Source organism: Salvelinus sp. IW2-2015, unplaced genomic scaffold (assembly GCF_002910315.2).
Source record: "Salvelinus sp. IW2-2015 unplaced genomic scaffold, ASM291031v2 Un_scaffold16466, whole genome shotgun sequence".
Lineage (NCBI taxonomy): Eukaryota > Metazoa > Chordata > Actinopteri > Salmoniformes > Salmonidae > Salvelinus > Salvelinus sp. IW2-2015.
The window spans coordinates 9346-20887 of NW_019957599.1; the positions used below are offsets into that span (position 1 = coordinate 9346).

Genomic DNA, 11542 nt, shown 5'->3' on the forward strand with positions numbered 1-11542 from the left:
CTGTCAATTCCCAGAAGTCATAACACAGTGACATCATTGGCCCTCTCTCCTCACACGGCCAATGTTGTTCTGCCAATAGAGAGAATCACTCCGTTTCCTTTGGAGGGTCGCTAGTTGCTTTCCAGGCAAGATTAGTGGGAACACTGATATCTCTTCCTTCAACTGTCCACTTGAAGGGAATCTGTTGAACTCTGTTTGTCTATGTTAGAAGTGTTATAGATTTCGTTAGCATTGGTTTAATCTCCTCCATCTTCCTCCTAGGTGTCCTGTTCAGAAGTTCTGTCCTGAAGCTTTGAARACCGAGGACTACCCAGCCATCAGTGGCACCTAAAAAAATACAACAGCAGCTTTTAACCTCCAACTTTTTCCCTCACCAAGTGGACTATCTCTCCATTGTAAAACCCTAACCCGCACACTCACGTGTAGCGCCCTGACAACGCTACGGTCGCAAAGAGGCGACAGACACAAACGTCACATGAACGTCACCTCCCTGTTCTCTTCACCAGCCCGGCCGTCAAGCGCCTCCTCGGCTGGAAACAAGGAGACGAAGAGGAAAAATGGGCGGAGGAAAGCCTGGACGCGCTGGTGAAGAAACTGAAGAAGAAGAAGGGAGCAATGGAGGAGTTGGAGAGGGCTCTGGACTGCCCGGGTCAGCCCAGTAACTGTGTCACCATCCTCGCTCCCTGGATGGAAGACTCCAGGTGTCCCACAGGAAAGGCTTACCCCATGTTATCTACTGTAGGGTGTGGAGGTGGCCTGACCTGCAGTCTCATCATGAGCTCAAGGCTCTGGAGTGCTGTGAGTACCCGTTTTGGCTCCAAGCAGAAGGATGTCTGCTCAACCCGTACCACTACAAGAGAGTGGATAGTCGGCGGTGAGTGGGGGGGGGGGTATTATAGCATTAGAGGGTTTATGTTGCGCTGAAAAGTTAACGTAAAATGATCATCAAGGATGATATGCTTTTTAATTATGTTTTGTGTAAATATATCAAATGTTTCTCCACTAGATCTTTCCAGCCTAATGCCCCATTTACTTCATGTTTGATTTATGACCCCTTTCGAAATGTGTTTTGATAGTTCCTGCATTTCCTATGATCCTTCACATCGCTCTTGAACATGAAACATTAATGGTGAACCATACACATAACCCATAAGATACCCACCCCAGCAGCCTGTYCCTCCCCTATCATCAGCCGTATGTTATCTCGTCTCTGCTCATGGCTTTCCCCTTCCCATGGTTTCTGCAGATGTTCTCTCCTTTTTTCTCCCTTTCCCCCTTTCATATCTTCCCGTGTCAGCCAGGTGTTCTAATCTGTCTGAACTGAGACTCAGGAGAAACAAAACACCACCACACACTATAGATATGCCTCAGAAAACTCAGCTGTGTGCTTGCGTGTGTGTACTGTATTTATGCATGTGTGTGCGTGCGTGCGCCTATACGCATGCACATGTGTGCGTACGTGTGTGTATGTGAAACCGAAAGATATTTGTTTCCCTAATGGACAGGGGACATCAAATGTCCTCTTTTGTCTGTCTGCTAAGCAGAAGATGAGGCCCAGCTGACTAGACAGAAACAGCTGTCCACAGGGTGCTACAGGAAGGGGGGCGAGTGTGTGTCAGTGTGTGTGTGTGTGGTGTGTGTGTGTGTGTGTGTGTGTAGCAGGAAATTCCAGCCGGGGGAGAATGAGGGCTTTGTTTTTGGCATGCTCTGTGCGGCCGGTCGGGCCGGGGAACACACACACACACGTGGTGTTTCTCTGAGGAAGAAGGGGACAGGAAGCCACACACAATGGGAGGGAGGAGCGGATGCCCGCCTCACACACTTGTTTTAACAACTGGGCTGTAGCACCTGTCCGTCCACACCTCCCCCATCACAGATCACGAGCAGCTACTCGACACAGACCACACACAGCACCATTGGTTACAAGTGGTCTGCAGTTGTGACGAGCACACACACACCACACACACACACACACACACACACACACACACACACACACACACACACACACACACACACACACACACACACAGACACAGGACAGACACACAGACTAGTCCCAAAGAGTAACACCAGGATAGAACAGATAACATGAAACGCCCTGACACTAGTTTTATATAGAACAATAGCCAGGGTTCAGACTGACCTTGGGATTTGGTTATGCAATAGTATTCAATAGGAATTTTTTTTACATCGTTCAAACTAAATTTGTCAACAGAATATGCTGTAAATAGAATTTAAAACACAACTTTTGACCGTAATCTTTCTCATTGTAGCATTTTATTGGGATAGGGGATACCTAGTCAGTTGCACAACTGAATGCAGTCAACCGAAATGTGTCTTTTGCATTTAACCCAATCAGAGAGGTGTGGGGGGCTGCTTAATTGACATAATTGGCACCTGGGAGCAGTTGTTGTTGGGTTTTAACTAACTGCCTGTCACGCCTGACTTAGAGTCCTTATTTATTCTCTATGTTTGGTTAGGTCAGGGTGTGACTCGGGTGGGAAAATCTATGTTTTCTATTTCTTTGTTGTTTTGCCGTGTGTGTGTGGTTCCCAATCAGAGGCAGCTGTCTATCGTTGTCTCTGATTGGGGATCATATATAAGTTGTCATTTTCCGTTTGGGTTTTGTGGGGTGTTGTTTTCTGTTTAGGTTTTCCCTGACAGAACTGTGTGGCTTTCGTTTTCCCCTTTTGTTTGAGTGTTTTTGTGAACATTAAATTATGAACACTTTCCACGCTGCGCTTTGGTCTCATTCCGACGACGAACGTTACACTGCCTTACTCAAGGGCAGAACGGCAGATTTTTCACCTTGCCAGCTTGGAGTTTTGAACCAGCGACTTTTCAGATTACTAGCCAACGCTCTTAACTGCTAGCCTACTGCCTCCATTGACAAAACTCTTAGTTTCAGTATTATTTAATGATATATTCATTACCTATTTGTGGATATTGGTGGAACAGATCTCTAGTGGTTTATATCTGATCTCATACCTCTGAATGGTCCTCACATCACCATCCAGCCACAATCATATTTTTCTCCATGTGATAGATTCTTCATAAATGGACTCACTCACTCAGAGATGTTTTCTCTGAACAGGATGTCTGGTACAGAGGCCAAATACTGCTGGCTAACCAACACACTGCAAGCTGCAATTCCAAAAATGCAGGGGCATCTGCAAATGTGCACAGCGAATAGAGGAGAGGAGGGAGAAAAGAGAGACAGAGAGAAGAGAGAGGAAAAGAGTATCAGGAACAGACTTGTGAGAGAAAGAGAAGGATTATGACTTGCTATATTAAAGAACTCTTTTGCATCCGTGTGGTGTGTTTGTGTTGTGTGTGTGTGTGAGGTGTGTAGTGTCATCGTGTGTAGGTGTGATGGACCCGCTCTAACTGGACTCATGGGGCTTAGGGACACAAAGAGAGGGCTAACCCCCTACCCTCGCTACCCACAATACCCTTGCTAGCAGGGTCAGCCTTTGCATCATAGCAGGTATTCAACTAAAAAGGCTCTGTACATCTCAATGAAACTAAATGGGGAATAATAATAGGTCTGCTGAGAGTTGTAAAGGCTAGAATATTTAATGATTGGAATATTGATTATAGAGCAGAGTGTATTTGGATGTGCCTTTCATTTGAAACGTAAACTGGCCTCACCTATTATGAATGTATTATATAGTGTCTATCTATGCAATGGTGCAACAGACCCGGCAGCCATTTTGTGCAGAATCGGGCCATAACTTACCATTCAAAGCAGTATAGAGATACAGAAACTGCTCCTGTAACTAACCTTGGGTCGTGTTCATTAGAGTACACAACAGAAAACATTTAACAGCAGAAAACAAAATGTATTTCTTATTGGGCAAGTCCAGGTTGTCCCTCCATGTTTCTGTCTGTTTTCTTCGGTTTCATGCCAACTGAACATGACCCTGATGTCCTCTCTCCTTCCCCTCTGTCTCAGTGCTGCCCCCGGTGTTGGTCCCGCGGAATAGCGAGTTCAATGCCAAACACAGCATGCTACCACGCTTCCGCAACCCTCTGCACCAGAACGAGCCCCAYATGCCCCAGAACGCCACCTTCCCAGAGTCCTTCACCCAGGCGAACACCCAGATGAACTTCCCCCAGACACAGACACACTCCCCTGGGGGGAACAGCTACCCCGGCTCCCCTGGTAGTGGCAGCAGTGCAACCTTCCCCCACTCCCCCACCAGCTCTGACCCAGGCAGCCCATTTCAGATGCCAGGTGAGCCGCCAGGTCAGATGCCAGGTACAATTCACTAATAACTTTTAAAACGGTTAGTGTGGTAACAATGTATTGAATTATGTCATCACCCTCTTGGGGATCTACACTGTGTACAAAACATTATGAACACCTTCCTAATATTGAGTTGCAGACCCTTTTCCTCAGAACAGCCTCAATTGGTCGGGGCATGGACTCTACAAGGTGTCAAAAGCGTTCCACAGGGATGCTGGCCCATGTTGACTCCAATGCTTCCCACAGTTGTGTCAAGTTGGCTGGATGTCCTTTGGGTGTTGGGTCATTCTTGATACACACGGGAAACTGTTGAGCTTGAAAAACCCAGCAGCGTTGCAGTTCTTGACACACTCAAACCGGTTCGACCTGGCACCTACTACCATACCCCGTTCAAAGGCACTTCAATATTTTGTCTTCCCATTCACCCTCTGAATGACACACATACACAATCTATGTCTCAATTGTCTCAAGGCTTAAACATCCCTTATTAATCTGTCTCCTCCCCTTCATCTACACTTATTTAAGTGGATTTAWCAAGTGACATCAATAAGGGATCATAGCTTTCACCTGGATTCACCTGGTCAGTCTATGTCATGGAAAGTGCAGGTGTTCATAATGTTTTGGACACTCAGTGTATATGTGTGTGCTAGGCAAATGGCTGATCCAATATAAACAATGGAATAGGCTAAGCAGCAATAGACTTACTGTAGGTGATGACAGTAAGTAAAGGACGTATGACAGGAATATTCAGGTAGCTGTACTGTGTAGGTCAGCATTTCCCAAACTCGGTCCTCGGGACTCCAATGAGTGCACGTTTTAGTTTTTGCCCTAACACTACACAGCTGATCCAAATGATCAAAGCCTGTTGGCTATTTGAATYAGCTGTGTAGTGTTAGGGCAAAACCCAAAACGTGCACCCCTTGGGGTCCCGAGGACTTTGGGAAACCCTGGTGTAGGTAAAGGTGTTTTTGTCAGTATGTTGGACTAAACCAAAGGCTCTAAAACAGATAAAGCTGGTAAGTCAATGTTCAGTATAGAGTGACAGTTGGAAGACTTCTTTCTCTCTGGTTTAAACCCCCTCTCACCCCTCTCCCTGCCCTCCTCCAGAGACCCCTCCTCCAGCCTACTTGCCCCCAGAGGAGCGGATGACTCAGGACTGCCCCCAGCCCATGGACACCAACCTGATGGTCCCCGCGTTGCCCCTGGAGATCAGCAACAGGCCAGGTAATCAGCTGTGACATCACCCACTTAGAGCTGTCAGCGCCCCCACCAGCTCGTACTACAGGTGCAAGGGGGTTTCTGGGTACAAGTACGCAACCATGACACACTGCTTTTTATTTGTCGTGGTGAATCAAACTCAGTTTTAATAGGCTATGTAGTTGAAAATAACACTTGAAAAGTAGTCGTGGTTGTTGGGGTTTGTGGTAGTGTTCATTAAAGTTCTCATGTATGCAGTAAAGCTAGTAAGAAAAACGGATGTAGGTGCTTTATCCCTCTGTTAAAATAAGGGGTGATTCATGTGATGACCTTCAAAATTGCACATCATGAGTTGGAAAAGATTAGCTAGAAAACAATTTCCTTCATATATTCAATAAAAAGAGAATTTATAGGGAATTTTATATGATCATTAATGCAGGGTAAATGGGAAAATAACATGAATGCGTATCCATGTTCAGAAAAGCAGAGTATCTCACACCATTTTGAGGCAGTAGGTTTTAGATTTCAGTATGATGAACACAAAAGCGTCAGTCTATACATGCAACCCAGAGGAAAGATCAGAGAGTCTGCCAATTAAATCTGGTCTCAGAGCAGTTTTTACGAGGCCTTTAAAAGCTTCTGGCTGACATCATCTCTGCCGGTGGTAATTAACTGAAAGCTCGTTAAGAACTTGTTAAGAATTGGCCTCACTAATTACATCCAACTTTTATACCTGCAACACTTGTTTCAAATAAAAAAAACCTTGTTGAGAACCCTTGTTTGCTACCACCTACCTCAACTGTGGTTCAGTCAATCGTTAGTTGCTGTGGAGATCTGGCATTCCTACACATCACACATCTGAACAGCCAGTCCATACGCAAAAGCCATGTATGCCACCAGTCATGCAGGCTATTTACATGGCAAAAGATAAGGTGTTAAAGGGGTTTGATTTTTGAAGTCGAAGCAATTTTGAGGTGTCTACAGTACAAAGTCTGTTGATACTTTCAGCAGCCAAGGTATTGGGCAGAATTGTACAAACTGTTTACGCTTGCTAAAACCAGTATTGCAATCTCCTTACCAATCTCCCTATATAATTGTTWTGCATCCAGTCACGGTAATATCCCCACCCACACAGATGGATATTGCAATGGGTGTGGAGAAATACTCCCTGGAAGTGGTGATTGGGGAATTTCTGTCCTTCCCCAAGCTGCATCCTGTGTAGTGTTCTAGAGGTCCGGGCCGTTTCCATTGTGGGCCGGGMCGATGGATCTAGGAAAAGCATAGACCAAATACACCTGATGGCCGCTACTCTCAGCAGAGGAAGTTAGGAAGGAGTATGCCGCTTGGATAAACTCTCCCTCCCTCCTTTWGAGAGAGGGGGCCAGCTGGCATAAAGCTCACCCAAGATACCGGGCAGAGAGAGACGGCACCAGGCGGGCATCGGCTTGGTCTATTGACTGACTGCTTGACTCAATAAATACTGATCCTAGACCAGACTAGACTGCCCGCAGTCAGTGGACAGTATTTGATCAAGACTGGCCCTGTCCAGACTGACCACAGTCAGTCTAGTGGGGTTGGATGGATTTGCCAGCATTGATTTTCTGTTTCTGTTGTATGCAAACATGACCTATAGCTCTCTGTGTGTACTCAGACTTAACGTCACATACCACACATTTCATACACCTTTCCCACGTTTTGTCATCAACATACAAATCAACATTTTTTTTCTTATAATCCTAGTAAAGGAAGACGGAGATGAAAGATTAACATCTGCTATATCAGACTGCAGCTCAAAGTCAGACTAGACAGACAGACTTGAACTTTATCAGAACAGAAGGCTTGATGCTCATGAGCCACTCTAGTCAATCTGCACGTGTGTGCGTGTGTGCTTAAATGTCTTACTGTGTGTGTGTGTGTGTGTGTGTGTGTGTGTGTGTGTGTGTGTGTGTGTGTGTGTGTGTGTGTGTGTGTNTGTGTGTGTGTGTGTGTGTGTGTGTGTGTGTGTGTGTGTGTGTGTGTGTGTGTGTGTGTGTGTGTGTGTGTGTGTGTGTGTGTGTGTGTGTGTGTCTGATCATACACACATCTCACCCTTTCTGTGTGTGTTTGACATCCTGTACAGATGTTCAGCCGGTGGCCTACGAGGAGGACAAACACTGGTGCTTCATAGTGTACGACAAGCTGAACAACCTCCCTCTCATCCCTGTCTCCTCTCCTCCCTTCCTCTCCCTTTCCCCTCCCTGTCTCCTAGATGTTCAGCCGGTGGCCTACGAGGAACCTAAACACTGGTGCTCTATAGTGTACTACGAGTTGAACAACCGGGTGGGCGAGGCGTTCCAGGCCAACTCTACTAGCGTCCTGGTCGACGGCTTCACCGACCCGTCCAACAACCGCAACCGTTTCTGCCTGGGCCTCCTCTCCAACGTCAACCGCAACTCAACCATAGAGAACACACGGCGACACATTGGCAAAGGTAAAAATGGCCATGGATGGGAACACTCTTATGTTGCCTTATATTATCCCAAATATAAGGCCATGGACACACTGTCCACAGGACTGGTTCAATTGTTAGTGTCAGTGTTTATTTTTTTWATTTCACCTTTATTTAACCAGGTAGGCCAATTGAGAACAAGTTCTCATTTACAACTGCGACCTGGCCAAGATATAGCAAAGCAGTGCGACAAAAAACAACACAGAGTTACCCATAGGATAAACAAAAGTACAGTCAATAACACAATAGAAAAATCTATATACAGTGTGTGCAAATGGAGTAAGGAGGTAAGGCAATAAATAGGCCATAGTAGCGAAGCAATTTTGCAAATTAACACTGAAGTGATGGATGTGCAAATGATGATGTGCAAGTAGAAATACTGGTGTGCAAAAGATTTTTAAAAAGTAAATAAAAACAATATGGGGATGAGGTAGGTAGTTGGGTGGGCTATTTACAGATGGGCTATGTACAGCTGCAGTGATCGGTAAGCTGCTCAGATACAGTGTGTTATGGGCTGTGGCTAAAGAGGAGTGGTGCTGTGCCAGAGTGGTGCTGAATTTTAATGGATCAATTAAGAATCCAAGCAAGTTGCCAAAGGCAAGAATATTCTATTCCATTCTAATCTACTGTACTCTACTCCATTCTAGTCCATGTAACCCTCTCTTCCCCTCTCCCCAGAGTCCACCTGTACTACTGTACTCTACTCCATTCTAATCCCATGTAACCCTCTCTTCCCCTCTCCCCAGGAGTCCACCTGTCTACTGTACTCTACTCCATTCTATCCCATGTAACCCTCTCTTCCCCTCTCCCAGGAGTCCACCTGTACTACTGTACTCTCTCCATTCTAGTCCCATGTAACCCTCTCTTCCCCTCTCCCCAGGAGTCCACCTGTACTACTGTACTCTACTCCATTCTAATCCCATGTAACCCTCTCTTCTCCCTCTCCCCAGGAGTTCACCTGTACTATGTGGGTGGTGAAGTGTATGCTGAATGTCTGAGTGACAGCAGCATCTTCGTCCAGAGTCGGAACTGTAACTACCACCATGGCTTCCACCCCACCACTGTTGTAAGATCCCCAGCGGCGCAGCCTCAAGATTTACAACCAGGAGTTTGCTGAGCTGCTGGCCCAGTCCGTCAACCACGGGTTTGAGGCTGTCTACGAGCTGACCAAGATGTGCACCATCCGCATGAGCTTCGTCAAGGTAACCGTCATAGACATACATCCCATAATATAGAGAATATAATGTTAAATGGTTCAGAATGAATGATGGGTCATGAGATGAAGACGAGAAAATTCAAAGAATAAAGGAAATACGATTGAAAGAGCCATGATGATAATACCTGTCCTAAAGAGAATATCTCTCTTCCTCTTGCTCTCCGCGGCTGGGGTGCAGAGTACCACCGCCAGGACGTGACCAGCACCCCCGCTGGATTGAGATTCACCTGCACGGTCCTCTGCAGTGGCTGGACAAGGTGCTAACCCAGATGGGTTCCCCCACAACCCCATCTCCTCCGTGTCCTAGACGAAACTGTCCCCAGGCCCAGGGCTGTCCAAACCCAGCATTAGGTTCCAGTGGAGGGTGGGATGGGTGGGTTTCAGGGTGGGAGTCAATTCTAATTGAAATCAGTCAATTCAGGAAGTAAACTGGAATTTTAAGAGAATCTAAATTAAAATGGAAATTCAGTTTATTTACTGTATTGACTGAATTGAAATGGACTTGACCCCAACCTGGTGGGTTTGTACTTGACGGATATGTCTGAAATTGGCACATTGCAGACTGGGATGTGGGGGGGATGAGATGAAGCATCTGGAAGATACTTGATCTTTGTGACCAACTGTAATAATTATCAATCAGACTCAAATCATTATAAACTAATCATCAATTCAGCATTACGCAAAGTATCCTCCTCATATGGGGCCCTATTCAGAAAGAGTCTGAACGAGGATCAGTTTGGCCTTTTAGATCATAATGAATACATTATATGGACTGGTGGGACCTGAACCTAGATCAGCACTCTAATACGTGAATATGGGTCCCTGATCTTGTTCCGGCAGTTTTTCCTCTTTTCCCTTCCCCTGTTTTTTGGGTTAACATTGGAAACCCATACAGCCAGTTTCATGTGTTGCTACAACGATAATAAATGTGTACAGAATTGGAAGGATTGGGACAACCAATATGGATGAAAAAATGTAGAAATATTATGTTTCTTATGAACATATTTAGAACGTATAAAGATACTGAGGCAGTAAATACAAATGTCTCCCCCAGAACCCTAAAAATGTATTTTTTTTTTAGGTTTTGGGAAATAAAAAGAGTTGAAGAAAAAGACCCCTAGATAAAATCCCTTTAGATTATTTACAAACCCTGTCATGAGGAGAAATCAGGAGAGGGCATCAGTGGGAGTGGGGCGGAGAGTGAGGTGGGCATTGTGGATTGTGCTCACAGGACATTTAAATTGTAATAAATAAATATTTCTCTTCTTGTGTTACACCATGTTACAACTGAATTAAACGATTTTAATCGTGTTTGGCACTCAACATTAGAGCAAAGTGCTGTGCAGTCGGTTTTGCAAACGCGTAGTTTGGTTTAGTGTAGCAAATCACCGTTTGGCTTGTTAGGTCGTGACTGAAGAATGACACTAAACAGACAGAGATGGGCACAAGCGTATGATAGTTCAGTTTGACCCTAGCTGTGCATGGTAGCAGCAAAAAGAAAAATAATCAATTGTAGAGTCACATAGAGCCCCACAGTGGAGGTGTCATAATACCCATAAAACCTAGTGGTCAAACAGGGAAATGGTTCCAATCATTTTTCCCATAGGGGATTTTAGAAACACTTAAAATAAGGGCTGTGTTTTGTGTAGGCTTACCCTGGCGTGGCGTTTTGTAAACCATGCAAATCTCTCTTGGACAAGGTGACTTTTATCAGTATATTACGCTATTTACTCTCAGATTTGTATGCTAATTACCATCAAAGTAGACATCATGCAAAACTACAAATCCCTTCAGCTCTGCACGTCATCGCTAGCTGATACCTTTGCTAACAGGTATTGTAATTTAGAACTTGCACAAGACACTTAACAGAATTGTTCATTTAAAGAAATGTAACAATTATTCATTACTGCATTTAGCTAACATTAGATAGTTAATCCAGAGTTTCTTACCTTTGCCTCGATTCGGCAGGCTCATCCAGATCATCATGGCATTTATAGTCCTTTATGATAGCCACATTAGCAGCTAATTAGCGTTTCATTTTGGGGCGAGATATATTACTAAAAGTCACCTTGTCCTAGAGAGATTTACACGGTTATCAAAACGTCACGCCAGGGTAAGCCTTCATGAAACACAGCCCTCTATTTGAAATGTTTCTTAAATCCCCTATGGGAAAAATGAATGGTGGAAAAACGATTGGAACCATTTCTCTGTTTGACCGCTAGGGTTTATGGATATTATGACACATTGTGTGGTAATCTATTGAGGATATATCTCTTCTGTTACATTCTCTGATGGCATCAACTCAGCAAAACTTACAAAAAGACAGTTAATAAAACAATGGCATCCTTCAGAACTTGTTGACTGAAAAATAAATATTAGTTTCACTGGT

The 11542-nt window shown here is 44.8% G+C and overlaps 1 protein-coding gene across 1 annotated transcript; it reads left to right on the forward strand.

Annotated features, from left to right (window-relative positions):
• Positions 1 to 240: 240 nt before the first annotated feature.
• LOC112080731 (mothers against decapentaplegic homolog 1-like) lies at positions 241 to 9534 on the forward strand. Its single transcript, XM_070442676.1, is given in 11 exon segments — positions 241 to 494; positions 497 to 670; positions 673 to 870; positions 3956 to 4240; positions 5360 to 5476; positions 7698 to 7919; positions 8888 to 9008; positions 9010 to 9139; positions 9292 to 9361; positions 9364 to 9426; positions 9429 to 9534. Coding segments are annotated over 11 exon segments (1431 nt in total). The 5' UTR covers positions 241 to 475; the 3' UTR covers positions 9461 to 9534.
• The last annotated feature ends 2008 nt before the right edge of the window (positions 9535 to 11542 follow it).